Source organism: Colossoma macropomum, unplaced genomic scaffold, assembly GCF_904425465.1.
Source record: "Colossoma macropomum unplaced genomic scaffold, Colossoma_macropomum, whole genome shotgun sequence".
Taxonomy (NCBI): Eukaryota; Metazoa; Chordata; class Actinopteri; order Characiformes; family Serrasalmidae; genus Colossoma; species Colossoma macropomum.
Window position 1 is genome coordinate 31,510,261 of NW_023494784.1, and position 19,161 is coordinate 31,529,421.

The following is a 19,161-nucleotide window of genomic DNA, read 5'->3' on the forward strand; positions in this document are numbered from 1 at the left end:
TCAACAGCAGGTAGAACAGGGACAAATGGGAGCACCACAGGTCATCAGCCTTTACTACTCAGGTCTTTTGTCCTACAATACCATCCATACAGGACACTAGTAGCGGACAGGTGTGTGTATAGATATCACAAAAAAAAAAATGTATATATATATAATTTGTTTGTTTAACCCTTTCCAAAACTCTCCTCACGGCAGACGTGTATTATTTGTAGTTATCTTTCAGTACCTGTTGTTTTCTAATTAATCTTTAAGTAAATTAAATCTGTGATTTGAACAAATCTATGTAATGAACCAAATGTTTATCACAAACCTCTATGATTTAAGAATAACTCCGCTGGTTTGCATTGTAGTGCATGTAGTTAGTTACTGAAAAACACATAGTAAAGAAAAACCTTCATAAAGTTTTTTTTTTCTTGATAAAAGCATATTCAGGCATTTCAGTGCATGTTTAGCAAAGGCTAAAATCTCAAACTGAATTCTAAGTTCTATGCACATCAAACAGAGCTGCCATCTCTCATACCAAATATCTTGCATGGTATTACAATAGAACTCAAACTGTGACTGCAGTCAGGTTAGTATTTGTAACGATAAGAGATATTTTATTTTGATAAGATAATTTGACCACTGTTCATGCTGTCTCGTTTTATGGGAAGACATCAATTATTTGTTTTTGACAAACAAATTTAATAATGTCTAAAGTGTATTTTCAAACCTGTTGGTAAAGAATTTAAATCAAATTCAAATGTTATTTACTAAATAACTAAATAATTAAAGATTATTCAATCACATTTGAAGTGCATTGTAAAATGACAATATAGTAACTCCCAACTTCTAAGGGTTAATGGACACAGGATCAGATGTCCGGCAGGAATGGACAGGGCAGGATAAGCTTGCGCAGCCGGCCTGCTATTCATTCCAGCAGGCCCGTGAGCACTGCTAAAGCCTGACTCAAGCCTGGCTCAAGCCATTGAGGGAGCTGATCCAGCCTGCAGAATAGAAGGAGCTGGAGATCCGGTAAGCTCACATGCGCACAGATGGGAGCAGCTCAGTGAGGACGTGTGAGGTCATGACAATGAGGTCACAGACAAGAAAACTAGGCTGGAAGAAGGGAGGGGAGGGACCACGTCCTTCTCAACTCTTGCTTGCTGCCCATTTCGCTGTTTGAGTTTAGCAGGATTTCCAGAATGCTAACTGGCCAAAACTAGCAATCAAATCCTATAATAACGCACAGCAGACGCAAGAGAGGACGCAAGCTGCTGATTGTTTTCATTGGACCCAAAGCAAAGGCTTGTATCGCCTTTGTATGAACAAAATTAAGCACTAGTGGGAGCGCATTAGAGAAAGAGTTTATTCCAGCCTTTTTGTGTGAAGGCTGGCTTCATATCATCTACATCTCCCCAAAATCCTTTATTTGGGAAGCGTTCCACTTCCTGTCAGCAGGGAGCAGGTGATAGTTTGCAAAGATAGGTGTGTGAGTAAGAAGGCAGTGAGACAGCTCTTTGTTATACTCAACAAATGAATTAACACAGACCAGCAGATGGTAGAGAAGTGGAGGAGGGTGTTCAACAGCACACCCACGTCTTTTCATCTTTTGCTCTGTCTCTCTTCATCTCTATCTCTTCGCTCTCATCCGTTCCTACTCTCATTCTCTTCCCACATCTCCTACCTCTTCTATCGCTTTCGGCCTCTCAACGCCTCCCCTGCTCTCCCTCGCTCCCTCTAAGCTGGTGATATTTGTAATAGATTTATGCCATCTGCATGGCTTTTTCCTGGCATCTCCACAATAAAGTCATCAGCATGGCCTTCGTTTCATGAAACGAGCCAAGCCCACCGTTCATAATTATTCCGAAGCATAAATAAACACACAGTGCCTGTCATTACGCATGACTGCATCTTCGTTAAATCGGGCTTGCTTTATTACCATGTCTCTAACTGCTTCTGCATGTGCTTGTGAGTGACTCATGAAAGAATGGATCTAGCTTTGACTCTAGCAGAGAGCATGAAGTGCACTTTTCAACCCACAAGCATGTTCAGCCCATGCAGAAGTGCTCCGTATGGAGCGCCATTATGGCTTGGATAGGAACAACGGCGAATGAGATGGACATCAGTGGCCCTTTTTAAATAAAGAACCTTCTCCATGGCCCATTCAGCAGAGGCCAATGAGAGGCTAAAGGCAGCAGTGGGCTGTAGGAAAGAGGAAGAGAGGGTCGAACAGGACTAAATGGATTCTGTTTAAGTGCAGATGAAAGGGCTGCATGGAGAGGGGTGGAAGCAGTAAAAGAAATGGGGTCGGGGCATGGATGGAGGTCCATAACCTCGTCCTCTTGCGCTCAGAGAAGCGGGTTTATTGACTCTCCTCTCGAGTCCAACGCTGGTCCACCATCAGGGTTGGAAATGGGGCCAGCGTAAGAGCCCTGGCCTCTTCAGAGACATCAGAGACACACTTCAAAGCTTTATTGAGGAAGCAATGTATGTATCTGCTGAAGGTCTGGAGAAGAGATTAAGAAGCAGGCAGCCAAGATCCCAGCCCGGAATCAGCCGCTTCCTTGCTCACTTTTAGAAGGGCATGTGTGCCGCCACTACAGCAGTATCACACTCTCAAAACATCTTTTTTGTCTTTGCAGGAGTGCTTTTCCAAGATGGTAGAGCCAAAATCTGAGCTTAAACAAGCCCCACACGGCCAGCATAAAGCAGTGCATCTGAAGGTGTACCAGTGGCTTCAGCTATATCTACCATCCCCTGTATTTACTCTGGCTCATTCTCAGAGAAACACTACAAACACAAGAGGAAATGAACTCTCGCCCGCTCTTCTTTGTTCAGGAGTCATATCTAATATCACCATTACTATTTCATCCTTCAGTGGGCTGGCGGAGGTAGACTGGTCAGTCCTCACCCCCAGCGGGCCGCTCTTCAATTGGAAATTAGGAGCAGTGTGGGGTCTTTGAGGGGGCTTCGGAGTGTGGCGACTGAAGAGCGAGTGAGCACAGGGGCTTAATGCTTTGCACTGAAAGCTCGTCTGGTGGGCAGAAATGCGGGAGGTACTTTGTTCAGTAGACAGATGTGAGGTATCAAACCCACCTGTCAGCGTGAGGGCTGATGTCTCAGCTCCACCCCCAATTACACTGTCCCTCTACTGCTGTTTAAGCCCCAAGGGACACAATGGAGCACACCAATCTCTCAGCATCTGTCTGACTACCTCCATCATTCTTTCAGTCTCTCTATCACTCACCCTCGAGCTGGTCTCTAAATCTGTTTTTACTGACGGCATCACCTTTTTGCACATGCTATAATGCATCACTGTGTTTGTCACTGTGTTACAGTCATTATAAGGGGTATAAGAATGCATCAATGCATTGTGATGCATTGGTCTGATGGTTGTGATTCAGCTGCATTGCTTTGGGAATATTAAAATACATAATAATTATATGTAATAAAGTACACAATAAAAAAAACTCAAAAAATTTTTATTGCTAGAGGATTGAGTGTTCAGTCTCCAGAGATGCCACAGCCATCTGTGCTGGGGGCCCAAGAGAGAGTTAGTGGCCTCGTAGTGGGCTCTCTCTCTTCCCCTACAGCTCAGTGCGATGCTGACTTGCACAGGTGTCTTCGTAAAAATACAGCTTGAAAAAGTCACAAAAAACAGAAACAGTAATTGATTGTAAATAGTTCCTCATCACATTTGGGTATTTAGTCTATACAAATAATTGTGAATCATAAATTTAAAAATGAAAGTTGAATTTTTATTGACCCACATAAAGGAGTCATATTCGGATCACACTGCTGTGAGGTCAGAGATTGACACTTGCAGTCATTATTATATTATACTTCAGCATCTAAAATGCCATTCCTATTTTTTTTTCAAGTCTTGTACTTGTACCTGTCTTGCACTCAGCATTATTTACCATATTGTTTATTCCAGATCCCGGCAGACAGAGTAATACAGAATCCAAACATCGCCAACATTGCTATTTGGAATGAACGTTCTTGAATCCCTCTCTCCATCTACATCTCACTCTTAAGCAGCACCCTCAGCTTTCTTTTATGTTTCTATCCCATGTTCCATTATGCTTGCTTTCTCTCCAGTTTCAACCTTGCAGTCTTCATTTTTTCGTTTTTTCCCACTCTGTGGTGCCTCTTTGACTATCTGGTCACCATCTGGCCATCTGTCTCTCTAGCCATTTCTCTGTCTCGGTTATTCATTACTGCTCTATCAGCCTCTATCTCTCCTTCACCCTTCCTCTACATCAGTCACTCGCCCTCCTTCAGCTTTTACTCTTAAAATGTATCTCTGCCCCTCGCCACCATTCAGCCCTGCTGCCATTCTTCACATACATTAATCTCCCCTGCCTCGATATCTCTGTCCACAAAGGCACAGTCACACCAACACACACACACAGACAGTAGTCAATCCATCAATCATCCTTCTTTCCACATTAAACTAGTTTTAACAGAGGCTATACACTGTACGGAACTCTGAATATACAAAAAAAAAATGCCCCCTAAAGCCTACAAACTGACTCAGATCGCTGTACTTACCTGATAAAATACCCGTAATGTCACCACATCAGCAAATGAGTAATTTTCTGCACTGTGTGTTGGCATGGTAAACTCTGGAGGGGGCCTTAAAGCAGTTGTTTGTCAGCTTTAACAAGCTTCCTTCATGCTTCAGAATGCCACATACAAACCAGCCTCTCTCTCAGTCAAAGAGCTGCTGCTGTGTGTGGCGTGCAGTAAGGCAATCTAGAGAGCAGTAATTGAACAGTGCCACACAAAACTCACCAGAGAATCTGCTAGAACACCAAGTGTGAATGGGCTTTAATATGGTGAAAATGGGCTTTTATCCTTCATCAAATGCTTTAATTGACACGCCGTGTGTCTATGTGTTTGGAGAGGTGGTCCCAAGAAATGATGTAAGACAAAATACATATTTAAGATGTCAAACTGCATGAACTAATCTTTCATAATTTCCCCCCCCCACATATTAATTTATGTTTAGAGAGGCCATAACATGGTCAAGTCTATGGAGAGCGTCATCAAATACATGAAATTGTTTTGTTGTTTTTTTTTTGCTGAATTCTCCCCACACTGGCCAATTTAGCAGCGCAATAATATTTACTGGCTTCATCTGAGACATTTGGCATGTTTCATTTCTCTGGTGGTTTGAGAGGAAGACTGAATCTCTCTTTGTTGGACAGATAACAGCTCAATTCCTGTGATGGTGCTTTGAATGCATCTAAATAAATACGCAACATGGCAAAAACAATAGAGGTCAGAGCACACTTCCTAATGGGAACAGTTTGAGAGGCATCTCCGTGGCAACAGGGCAGATGCCCATAGTTCTCATGAGCGGGCTATTTCCAGAAAGCGCTGAAATGGACAGAAATGGGTCAGCGGGGGAGCGATGGACGCTATGCTGAGGGAGACAAAGGAAAAGGCTGACACACAGCTGCGCGGCTGCGGCCTCCGACTTCACACAGACCTGCATGTTCCAGCACTTCCTGTAGGTGTGGTCCGACCTCCCGCCTCACTTCCTGCCCACCACTAAATCAACACGCGAAGGGATAAGAGCAGGAAGCCAGATGGAGAGGCGGCCAGCTTGGCGTGTGGGTGTGTGTGTGGTGCTTGCTGGGTATATGGGTCACAGGGTTCATCAGAGAAGATGCAGACAGCAGGAAAGATGATAACACCCAGAGAAAGTCCAAAGGTAGAGAGAGTGAGTGAGAGTGAGAGAGAGAGAGAGAGAGAGAGAGAGAGAGAGAGAGAGAGAGAGAGAGACAGGTGGAGGAGGCAGCACTTCCTCACATACAAGCTTGTGGTAATCCTCACCATCAGGGCTCCAGGACAAAAGCAGGAAACAGAAACACAGGACTTCCCCTCCTCAAGGCTGGCTCGAGGAACAGAGCAGAAGTGACTGTGACCTTCTCCAGCCAAGACAGAGCAGAGATACAGACAGGGAGGCATGCCCAAACCAAATATAACATTCACCTGTTCTTTATACTGTTCTCACTGATAAGCAACACTAAAAGCTAAGCAGTGGGATGCTGTAGAATGTAGAATTGTCACTAACAATTTTCTTAGTTGACCAAAAGGCCCAGAAATATGTAGTTTTAACTTTAGTTAATACAAAGTAAGTAAAAGCAAATAAATGAGTCCAATGGCAAAATCCCCAAAAGTCACAGAAGAGCTGCTACCCAGTTAAAGGGACACTCCTGCCAAAATGAACATAACCATTGCTACATCTGCTGTGAACAGGCTTACCTGCATCCTACAGCCAAAGAATACTTTAAAGCAACCTTTTCCAGTTTAAACACAAGGAAAACCCTCTTCCTTGAAGTTGGAATGAACTTGAGAAAAATACAACTGCTCTTTTATTTAGGTGATGAATGTAGATAGATAAAAATGGTCTCTGACATCCACTTTGTGTTGGCAGTATTAGAATCACTGTTTTCTTTCCAATTTACTTGCTTTGTTGTCACTGCATGTCAGGGAGACAACTTCCAAATCTTTCTAGTAGTCCTCGGATCTGAAGTGCTGCACATTCCTAAATACATCATTTTCTGTGGCATACTAACATTCTTTCCAAAAGCAACTAATCATTTTTTTCTGGGAAAACAGTAAAAAAAAACATCTTTACATATTTAGCAAGTGATCTTATTCAGAAAGGAGAACAGTGGCAGTCTTGCACACAGATTCTGCCTGGCTAAGAAATTGAACCCCGGTCTGTTATCCAGTTTGCTATCCAGTCACTGGGGCTGATCTGGTTTTAGCATTAGCCTCTTCATATTCTCCAGATTCAAGTACACTGCACTCCGCATGCATTCTTCAGCTTCATTGTCTTTGATAAAAAAAAAACAAAAAAAACCATCTTGTTCGATGACTGAGTTTAGAGTTACACTAACGATGGCCTAGTTGTATTTATTAGCCTATAGTCCAGCCAGTGGCTAGGCTAGCAGTCAGGATTAGCTGAACAACGCAGAGACTGCCAATGGCTATGTATGCATGTACTTGCATAATGCACAGGTACCACAGTGAGAGAAAACTGGTGAATAATAACATGAAAACTACATAAAACTGTGAATTCTGTTAAATCGATGAGGATGAGGAATACAGTGCCATAGAATACAGCAAACATGATAACATATTAAATGCTAGTTTTGAGCCAGAGCTCCCCTTTACGTTAGAAGGCACACAATATAATGTATGTGACTGTGTTTCTGAAACTCCTAGAAACTTGTAGCTTGTCAGCCTTTCAAGAGTTCTTTATGAGTATATGATTAGAAGACATTTAAGTGTATTTCACCTGGAGGAGAAAAGCAGGAAGTCTGAATGTGAAAGTGTGGCAACAAGGGCATATAAAGCGAACTCTGGTGTCCGGTACACTGCTGGCACTGGGCCAAGAGCAGGACCTCTTATGCGACTGGTGAAGAGCTGTCTGCCTGTCTTGGCCTCACTAGAAGGTCTACAAACAACCAGACAAGCAGCTGCACAGGCTGTGATGTGCGTATGTAAGTGTGTTTTGCCAAGGAAGAAAAGACCAGAGAGACAGCACGGTTTAAAGGAAGTGATTTATTAGTAGTGGAAGGTGGAGATGGATGGAAAAGAGGGTGGAAGGGTGGTGAGGTTTGACACAGTATCAGATGGACTGGAGTTAGATGTTAGACAGAGAAGTCTCTTACCAGCTCTCGCGGCAGGAACAACTCCTCCTGCCTGGCCACCACCAGACACACACTGTCCCCCTGTTTAGTGCTGCGCAGCATGGCCACCAGCTCCTCCTGCATCCGGCCTGTGATGTCCACTCCATTTACCTGACATATGCACAAAGACCACATGCATGTGCACACACACATGCAGACAAATGAAAAATTCCCCCCACATGGTAATGTATGATGAATATCCATTAGGGTATACTTGTGCGATGCTTTCCACCTCATTCTCTCTTTTATTAACAATCATTAAAAAATTGTGCTCATCGCACCATAAAGGGTCTTAATGGTACATATTATGTATGCCACAGTACACACAGAAATAACAAGCCGTAGGCATGAACATTATTAATTTACCTGACAAATATATGCACTCAGCTTTTACTTTATTAGAAACTCTTAATCGTGTACTTCCACTCATTGGTCACATTATAAGGTCTACTATATAGTGAACAATTACAGACTGTAACCCAACTGTAGTCTCGCACAGTCATCAGCCATGTTCTACCCCATTCATCATTGGTCAGTTTCTGACCACTGCTGATATTTGGGACGAAGCTCATTCTCAGTACAGTGTGTGTTGCGCTGGCATGAGTTTAACATTGCTGTGCCTAAAAAGTCGACAAGCCGACTAGTCATTCGCAAAAAAAAGTAGTCAACTAGCTAACTAGTCAACACTGCAGAAGAGGTGTTAGCTGGTCTCTGCCGAGCTAGTCATCTGAGAGGTAATTAAACAAAACCATATTCTTAGTATGTTTAGTAAGGTTTCTGACGTTTTACTTCATATACATGAAGTTTGTGATTGCAAACATAAGGCACATACATTCTAGTGTACATGTAGTTCTAGATTGTACATTCTGTCAAAAACAATTAAAAAAAAACTCAAGATAAAACAGAATTCATTTGTTTTATTCCAAACTACATATGCTTTTTTCAAACATCCAAAGTAAGCTATATAAATTCTAAAATGAGTTTTTCAAAAAGCTACATCTATCCCAGCAATGAAATAATGGAAAAATGTTAGCCCTGACTAGGTTACAGTAGTCACAAAAAGCATTTACAAGGATATTTACCAATGTATTACTGCAGGAAAATTTTGTACACCTCAGCATTTTTGTCCTGCATTTTTGGGAGTATATGTTGACATTGCATCCACAGACAAGCACACGTTTTAGAAAGCAAGGGTAGAGCACTAACACGCCAACCAAGTAGCTTCATTTTGCTGTGTATATAGTGACATCAGCAGCGATGTAGTTCTCTCACTCTCACCTTTTATAAAAATATATATACCCAAAAATATCCAGCTATGAGGATTTTTGGGTCAGAAACTGACCACTGGTGAGGCAAGAACAGCCAGTACAAATTGCACATGACAACAGATAGGTGGACTTAGAAAGTGGGTGTTTCTAATAAAGTTGCTGGCGAGTTTATATGTATTATTTATAATCTCCTCACCTCTAAGATCCTGTCACCGGACTGCAGGCGGCCATCTTTGACAGCAGCCCCTCTAGGGAGGATGTTTTTGACAAGGATGGGGCCGGGTCCATGCACTGAAGAGTCTCTGGTAACCACAGTGAAACCCAGGCCTTCTGGACCTGCCCACACACATACAGAGGAAGAAGAGCAGAGAGTAAAAAAAGAAACTCAAAAGAAACACAGACTTTTTGATTTTTGTTACTTAAACAGCAATATCAAACTCTGTACAAAGCAGATCTTATATTGATTAAGACTTTGTGAGACCAGAATTATTTTAAAAGCCCAGTAATCAATCAGCCTTGTCCTATATTGATCACAAAACTGCAGACAGCAACTGTCTGGAGCATTGTAGTATATAAAAAAAAGCTGCAAATAGATCATCCAACAGATAAAGACAGTCAGACAAAAGGGGTACAGATGAGCTGACTGGCTGTAGCTCTGCCAGCATCAGCACTCATGCTTTGGCTTAATGTTTAATACTAAATGTGAGTGTCATTGGCCTCTGAGAATGCAGGGCCGTCTCAGTGCAGGAGGGAGATTAGAACTGCCTGACTACAGTTTAATTTCACGTATGAATACATCTTTACATAGAGAGTGTTGGAGAGAGAGAGGAGAGGAGAGAATGTAAGAGAGAGAGTTCTCTCTTGCAAATTATGATTCACGACACATTGAGCGCGTAAGGAATAGACTCTGAACTCCTAGCTGACCTATAGAAATCAAACACCAAACTCCAAGCAAAGCAGATCTACTGTATGTACCTTAGACTACATCTATTCAACTGCCACAGCCAATTATACTTAATAAACTTTATTAACGAGTACCTCGTACCTTGTATCTTGTAATGGTAACTTTACAGAAGAGAAAAACAGTCTTCTTAACTTTGAATAGAAGTAAAGAGTAGCTGGCATTTTCAATTTCTGTTAAAAAAATAAAAAACAACAAAAATGGAGATATAAGGTTTTGCTCCCACAGTGACATATGAAGGGAAAAAAACACCTGCAAAGGTTCTGATAACATAAAACAGCTTTTTACTATGGGTGTAAAGAAAAACTGATCTGAAAATCAATCCAATAGTCTAAAATATGGCTGAATCGATTAGGTTTGATTTGAAAAGACAAACAGCTACCGTCACAAATTGATGCACTCAACAAACAACATACCCCCTTGGCTCGAGTACTTGTGAGAGTGATGAGAGATACAAGAGAGAGTACATCTAGATTAACCAGGGTGTAAATGTGAACCAAAGGGGAGCCAGCAGCTGAAGATGCTAAAGGGAATGACACTACTGTTAGCAGTGCTACTTCACACTTCTAGTCAGTCAAAGGCAATAATTACTTTATTTTCAAGAACATGCATTATAGAAAATGTTGGTTTCAGCTATACTGGAACCCAGATACACAACACAGACAATTTCAACAGCATTTAATTAAACACACACTGCGATGGAGTCATCAGTTATGTAAATGAAACCTTTCCTTTCTGCTCTCCTTGATTTTGCCTTATCTACAGCCTACATCTAGTGACACCATGTGCTAAAGAAAAGAAACCAAAGAGTAAAGGAGGATTCAGTAAACTATTCAGACGCAGCCTCTGTCAGGCACAGAGGGAGTAGCTTTACTAACCAAAGAGTGAGACTCTTAAATTACAATTAGACATTACATCTCTCTTGACTGATAATCTGCACTAATTAGAAAACATAAGAGAGCTGTCACTTGACAGAACATATGACAACCATACTATTATTTTTTGTTTTTAATTAATGTAGTACAGAGAGAACTGAACTGAATCAACTAATGGGTGGTACTGGTCCTTGTATAAAGGCAAATTAGTATAGTTGTAGCTAGTTTCCTTTTACATTGATATGACTAATAAAAAATTATTTAAAAAATGCATGGGACCATGACTGATTGGCAAAATAAAAATAAAGAAATATCTCAAGTCTTCGAGATTTGTATTTCAATTTTTCTCTCGACAAGTATTGAATTTCAATAAAACTAGAGTAAATAATACATTTTCCAAAAACACTCAAATATAATAACACATTTGAATGATTAAAGTATTTTCCACTGCTGGTTTCATGCCTATTCCAGTGTATTCCTTGACTGGACACGACTGTTTCCCTTTTCATGCTACTTGTTAAATTGAAAATCTTTTGGCTCAAAAATGATTTCAACAACTGAAAGGTTTGAGCGCTGATGAATGCTGACATTACAACAATGGAATTGAGCATTATTCCAAAGGCAATACTGTCACAAACACACGTGTTCTGTTGTTTTTGCTAAAATAAACCATGTTAGGCTTATAGTATGTTAAATACCAATGGAAGATGAATGCTCATCTAGCTTTTCATTTGTATTTTGAAAAGTTCGATGTCTCCAAACTTTTGATGGTCAGGGTATGTATTTTTGTTGAATAACTAACAAATATCATAACTATAATGTCAGATATGATATGAGTAAACATGATGGAATAACAGAAAGAATGAATGCTGAACTTTGCCTCATTTGTTTCGACAGCTCAGCTGGGAGAGAGGTTTTAGAAGTACGAGCACTCCAGCACAGCAGGTGGTGCACTGAAGCCTCGCCGTTGCCTTGACCTCCGCTATCCCGCCTCTTATCAGGGTCTTGATGCTGTCAGGATGAGTGATGGGTAGATTAGTGAACAGGCTATCGCCCGCTGAGTGACAAGAGGCATGTCTTCAGGCCGGATATATCCAGCCCGTGTCCCTGCCAGGCCGAAGGAGAAGAGGAGTGATGGACGGAGCGTAGGGGTGACGGAGCGAATGGGGGCAGCCGCAGGGGGAGCGGATAGTCTTTAACACGGCCCGTATCAGGCTCCAGAAGCTGGCATGAATGAAAGCACTATGCTAGCCCACAAGCACAGCAGAGGCAACGTTGTGCTGGTGTTTTATGTTAGTCATTTAGCACAATCCCTTTACGGTCAGCACTTTTCTGTTCTTGCAATGAATTCATATCATCAGTAATGGCCGGATCAATAAGAACTTAATAGACTTTGCGGGTTGAAATTATGGCTTCATCCATTCAGCTGCAGACTTGCAGAGGCATGGACTACAAAGAAGGCAGCAAAGGGGGGGGGCAGCAAAGGAGAATAGGGCTACTACTTTGGGCACACATCACTGAGTATGCAAAACAGTTCCAAATGCTGACCAAAACATTAAGAAGGCACAAGCACAGACTACCTCATGTATAACACCAGTTATCTACACTGCCTCATGTGATCATTATATTCTAACAGTGATCCTCAGTGTAACAGTGATACAAACATTCAAAGCGTGATGGGAAATAAAGCTAAGATATTATAGGCTATTAAATACAATATAAATTAATGATAAAAAGTCATGCCAGGACATGAAGTTGAGGTTGTCATGGTAAAAATATTGTGCATATCATTGTTTTTAAGATACAGAAGTAAAGTGTCTTCCCTTTCCCAGCTTACTAGAGGTGTAAATCTCTGACCATGACTTGATTCGTAATTTATTCTTTCTCCTGTCCTTCCTGATTTAGTCATTGACAACCCCCTCCCATTAGTTAGGTCTGCTCCGAAATGATGCTTCCAAGCTGGGAGGGCGTGCTTCCTCTGAGACACATGAATTCCAACCACTGCATCTAATGCAATGCCACCACGCATTCAACATGCTTGGAGGTGAATGCTTTAATTGATTAACAGATGCTCGCACTGACCAGCATCATGCTGAGTGACTGGTGGAAAAAGGGAGGACCATCCTACCTACGCAGAGACAGCAAGGCTAATTATGCTGTGGCAGAAATCGAACTTGCGACCTCTGGACAAAAGGGGCCAATGCTGAGATAGCTATGCCACCTAGGAGCCCCAATTCAACACTATTGAATTGCTGCAGATTATATACAATAAAAAACAATGAAAAAATTAAGCTCTTTGAATTTTATTTTCACAAATTGAGCATATCTTTTACTGAATTTTGTTATGATGGATTATAACCAATTTTAACATTTCAGAATTGAAGAACATTTTGTAATGTCGGTGATGCTTCAGACCTCCCCATCCATCTTCTGAGGATGTAAGTGAATTATCTACAGTTGCCATCATATCTTCATCAGCGTAATGTTGATTTTGACCATGAGGTGGTCTGAAAAAAGTCCTGCGATATCCGAACCAACACCTCTGGCTTAAATAACTATTTAGGACTTACAGGGAAACTCTCTCAGCGTATGGACATATTTTTTTTCTTCCTGGCTCAGTAATGCTACGCATTTCAGTTTTAACTAAGAGATCTTACACAGCGCAACTTCAAGATCGATGCATTTTACATCTCATACAATCCTCACCTTTCTTCAAGTCGATTTTGAACTTCTTTCCACCCTTCTTGTTGGCAAAGCCGGCGAGAGGTGAGAGTGTGTGGCTCTTTTTCAGGAGGGGGCTGTCGCTGCTCTTGCCACGGGGTGTGGGGGAGAAGCTGTGGGGCAGAGGAGAGCTCAGACAGCGGCTCTCCACACTGCTGCTGCTCTCCTGAGGCTCAGCCTGCCTGCCTGAGGAGGACACTTCCACAGGCCGCACCATAGGCTTCACCTTCAGCGGCGGGGGCTCTTTGGGTCGGAAAGCACCTTCATGGTTCTCAGAGCTATAAAGGTGACTGATAAGGCTCTTCTCATAGCGCTCTTTATTAGCGGCTGGAAGAACCTCTAAACGCACGATGGGTGAACGCATGGCCTGCCGGAACACTTCCTGTGACCTGAGGGGAGAAAGGAAAAAAGATATAAAATAACATGAAGAAAGAACATACAGAGAAAGAAAAAGAGACAAAAAGATGACAGACACAGAGAAATATCATGATGGAGATTCAACAGAGGGGTCAATGGCTCCATAAGGCTTTAATAATTAATTGTAGCTCGCATACAATGAAATGAATAATGATGTTGAATTTGAAAACAATTAAGAAAATGTAATATCTTTATTAATTTTAGTCTGGAGGAAGCTCATTCTAGGCACAGCATAATTGGGGTTATGACAAATGAGCTCTACCCCTTACAAATGACAAAGCAATCCTTCTTACTCCTTTGTGTTGACTAATTCAATTCCAGACTCATCCATCCATCCTAAATCTAATAAAAATCTACTGTAACCTTCTGTATGACGGATCTACCACATGGCATACAAATGAAATATGAAGAGTGTGCATAGTGCACATGATTAATGAAAGAGTGATGCCCCTGAAGCGGTGGAGTGACATCTCAACAAGTACAGCAGGACCTTAAAGCCAGTTTCCATCACTGATGATGGAGTGTATTTTAAAAGAGCCTGTGAATATGAACTTGACTATGACTCTGTAAAACTCAGACTGACCTATGTTAAAGGCTCTATGCCAGGATTTCTTGTTTTGTATACAAATAAATAAAACAAAAAAGTAAATTAATAAGCATAGCCAACCCAAGTCCTCCCAGCACACTCAGTGTGAAAAACAAAGCTTTTGAAGGTGGTGAGAACAGCCAAACGCAGGGTTTTGTACTAATAATGAGTGTGACAGCAGACTGTAATGTTGCCCTGCGTGTGCGCATGTGTGTGGCTAGTGGGAAAGCCCATGCATGTAGCACAGAGGAGCTTTCAAGGACCAGGGCTGCTGGATGGACTCTGGCGTTTGAACAGATGTTTCTGGTCGAGCTGTGTGTTTTCACCCCTTTTGAAGCTGCTCCAGTGTTGTGATAAGCATAAACCAGCCGAATCTCCACAACAATGGACTGACAGGGCACTGTGTATTTAGTAGCCATGATACTGGAGAGAGAGAGAGAGAGAGAGAGAGAGAGAGAGAGAGAGAGAGAGAGAGAGAGAGAGAGAGAGAGAGAGACGACCAGATACACAAAGGAAACAAGAGAGCTGAAGAGGAAAAAGTGAAGCCATGAGGAAAGCAGATATGGAGAGATGTGAAGAAAGCAAGAAAGGAAATGAAAAAGCAGAAAAAAGAGAAGAAACAGAGATGCACAGAGAAAAGACAGAAAGAAAGGAAGAAGGAAACCGGAAAAAACAAGAGACATAAAATGTATGTAAAGAAGAAACCATACATAAACAGGATCCAAAAACACTGCTGCCACCTCTGGGTTGAGCTCATAAATGATGGACTGAGGTGAAGTGGAAAGGTGTCCTGTTGTCCAAAAAATCAAAATCTGCTATTCTTTTTGAAAAACATGGACGCTGTGTCCTCTGGGCTCAAGAGGAGAGTGACCATACGACTTATCAGTGCACAGTTCAAAAGCTAGCATCTGTGATGGTATGTGAGTGTATTAGTGCACATGGCATGGGTGACTTGCACATCTGTGAAGGCACCATTAATGCTGAATAATATATATAGGTATGCTGCCATCCAGATGACGTCTTTTTCAGGGAAGGACTTGATTATTTTAGCAAGACAATGCCAAACCACGTCCTGCATGTATTACAACAGCATGACTCTGTACTAAAAGAGTCCGGGTGCTAAACTGGCCTGCCTGCAAGATTTGGTGCATTATGAAACGAAAAATATGACAATGGACACTCCAAAGTGTTGAGTAGCTAAATTTCTGTACCAAATAAGAATGGGAAAACATTTCACTTTCAAAACTAAAGCAATTGGTCTCCTCAGTTCTCAAACGCTTTCATAGTGTTGTTAAAAGTAGAGGTGATGCAGCACAGTGGTAAACATTTACCTGTACCAACATTTTTGATGGAGAGACAGAAAATAGAGTTGAAGAGAAAGAAAAAAAGAAAAAAGAAGGGGTGACCAATTCACAGAGAGTGGTTCAGTGCAGGATTCAGGACTTCAGTGAAAGATCCTGGTATTAGCAGCAGTTTGTGTGCATGTTAATGGTGTACTATGAGCAAGGAGGACACTCACTGTGAAAAGACTTTAGTGGTGGTACTATAAGAAAGAAGGAAACTCACTGCGAGAAGGTCTTGTCCATCAGCTCATTGTCATTTATTTTGACGATGCACTCGTCGTCCTGGAAGATACCCTCTTTTTTGGAGCGACTGTTTTCCTCCACACCCCTGATGTGCAGACCCAAAGCCCTGAGACACACAAACACAATCATAGCAGAAGAGGAGCACAAGTCAACGTGTAACACTGTATTCTGCCTCTCTAATAGAGAGCAGCTGTCTGTTCTGTGTCCAGAACACAAATGAAAACATGATAAATTTAGCTACTGCAAATGAAGTTAAGGCCTAAGTAAAGGATGTGAACCACACTTATAGTGTGTGACTGAGTTACACAAAACTCTGTAAACTTACTTTCCCTTCCCAACTAGGTGTCGGCATAAACACACAAACCGTTCCACAAAAGCATGGCAGTGGAGCTCTGCTGAGCTGTGATAAAGCCTATCAGACAGGAGAAATAAAACGAAGAGAAAGCCAACAGCAGCTGCAGCAGAGCTGAACCCAGAAGACTGCATTCGTACTGCACAGTCTTAAGCCTGTCCTTCAGCATCCTCCCTCACTAACAACACAAAAGTCCATTAACTCTCACTCCATCCTAACTAATACATTATATCACTGCCCAGCACTGCCCTCACACACACTGCGCCGGATGGAAGGAACAGAACTCTCTCCTCCAGCAGAGGCAGGTGGAAAGAGAGAAACAATGACAATAGCTCATTGTGTCTGAGCTCAAATGAAACTGTTTCCAACTAACACAACACGATGATGCAGCCACAGAGGTGATAACTCAACAGAGTGGGGGCTCAAGAGTATGTGCGTGCTTGTTGGGGAGGAACAGGAGGTGATGAGAAAGTGTAATGGAGAAAAAAAGGGAGTGAAAGAGAAGAGATACGAGAAAGAGTGGTGTCTGTATATCCTAGGGCCTGAACAGGAACATTTTGTGACCGATGTCAGTACTGATTTTAATGAATTAAATCAATTTATTAATATTGTCAAAAATTAAACAGACTCCAATAGCTTTGGTGAAACAGTGCTTGACTGACTTATGAGCCTGTAAGTCAGTTGTGAATTATCAAATATGTTTGTCAGCTCCCAGTTCACATTTATTAAAGGGCCTGTATCTTATGTTTTTCTTGTACTTTCTATTTTCCCCTGAGGTCTAATTATAACATTTGTCAGGTTTTATGAACCAAAACATGGTTCCTAATTGTCCTTACCATGCTGAAGGCCAAGTGTGGATGCTATTTACATGTTATTTTAATCATGATGGTGTTTCGTGTTAAAATGGACCAGTTCAGCTTGTGTTACTGTAATACATTGGGCACTAACTGTCCTCCAACCTGCAACTAACTTGCTGCTTTCTCCTTACCCAACTCCAATGCATCTGATCCAGCCAATCAAAGACTTCTGTAGATGTCATTTGAATGGAGCAGGTGTAGCAAATTTTGGTTGGAACTAGACTCCACAGGAAGGTAGATCTCAGGGACCAAAAAGGGTGACCACTACTGTAATGGATTTTTGCCCTTAGTCATCTTTCAGTCATCTCAGCTCCCACATGACAGGGTTTTATAATATCAGACAACCAATATAGTGGTTGAACCCCAGAACATTAAAAAAAGATGGTTCAGCTAGTGAGCTGTGAGTGTAATGACCATAATACCAAAGAAAACAAATTATAGTATTATTTTTGCCTTTAAATCCAAACCTTCGATGTTGACAGAATGTTTCCAATGTTTCTCATTAATGACAGCAAATTGAAAAGGCAAAATTGACACACATTCATTGTCTTCAATATTGCAGCTAAAATGCAACAAAACAGATAAGAGCCTGGTCTTGCTTCTCTTAAAACAACTGCCTGGAGGTGCCTGGGAGCTACCAGTATAAACAGACTTTAGAGGCCATGTTATATGCACTGGTCTGGAATTCTGTGTTTCCACCAATGCAGGCATTTCTGAAGGCCTGTGTGAATACACAGCAGGAGGTTTGCTTATAACCCCATAGCACAGTAAAACACATTATAATGGGCAACTCTCAGACAGCAGCTGTTTTAAAAAGCCATACAGTGTCTGTGTGTGCTTATTTCACACATACTTGCAACAAAAGGCACACACATGCATGCACATCTCACACACAGCAATTTAACGCAATCCATTTCCTCTCCTAAGAGTGAGAAACAAGATTCCAATTTTAAAAAAACTGTTTGTAAATGAAAGTTCATGGAATTCAGACGAACAAAGCCAACAAACGGAGTCTGTGCTCACTGAAAAGGCAAACAAAGGCAGCTCCACAATCGTATCATTTCCCTCCGTTATCACCTCTCAGCTAAACAAAACCAGTTGCCTAAATAGGGAGGAAAAACAATAGCATAGCCTTTTAAACTTCACATCAGCACAGTGGCATTTTGCGTGTAAATGCGGGTCTATCTGGAATATATTAGCATTGTGTTGGTGTCAAGGGTCAGTTTCTGTCCTCTCCAGCGGTATCCAGCTTTCTGATCCACCAACAGATCCGCCCAACTATGCTCCAGACACGCAGAATTAGGAAAAAGGTCTATTTACATTAGTGCTCTACTCAATATTTGGGGATATTATTGACAGCTCTTTGGGCTGGAGTGACCTCTAACCTTGGGAGAGAGGGTAGTGGGCATGACTAAAGAAAACATATGGGCCCTTTGGGATGGAGGGATAGAGAGGGGGGGACAAAGAGAAAAAATAGATCCCTTTAGGGACAAATATGTCTTTTTAAAGAGGCCTGTGCCATCATCGTTTCCCATGTGACTTGCTGTGATGAATCAATTTCAGTGTGTGAATCCTCTCTGAGAGAAATGGGGTAAACCGGCATGCTTATTAGACAACACTGCCAGTATGACACGCATACATCCTGTGGATTATCAAGAGCATCTTTAAACAGGGTGAGTCAAACCATCTAAACATTTGTAAGACACTTAATGTTAAACTGATAATATAATATCAATAACACAATTACCAATATCTACTAGACCAACGTTTCCCAAACTGGTCCTCGGGGCCCTTTTTTGCTCTATTCCTATGTATTGGGAGTTAAGATCAAGCAAAACGTGGAC

The 19,161-nt window shown here is 41.7% G+C and overlaps 1 protein-coding gene across 6 annotated transcripts in view; it reads right to left on the reverse strand.

Annotated features, from left to right (window-relative positions):
• Positions 1 to 19,161, reverse strand: part of pard3bb (par-3 family cell polarity regulator beta b) — a 305,148-nt gene that overhangs the window by 171,792 nt on the left and 114,195 nt on the right. For all 6 annotated transcript variants that reach the window (XM_036568581.1, XM_036568590.1, XM_036568609.1 and 3 more), the window contains 4 exons: positions 16,089 to 16,214; positions 13,505 to 13,908; positions 9,159 to 9,298; positions 7,677 to 7,805 (listed from right to left, as the gene is read on the reverse strand). In XM_036568581.1, the coding sequence (XP_036424474.1) occupies positions 7,677 to 7,805; positions 9,159 to 9,298; positions 13,505 to 13,908; positions 16,089 to 16,214 (799 nt within the window). The remainder of the gene's footprint in view (positions 1 to 7,676; positions 7,806 to 9,158; positions 9,299 to 13,504; positions 13,909 to 16,088; positions 16,215 to 19,161) is intronic.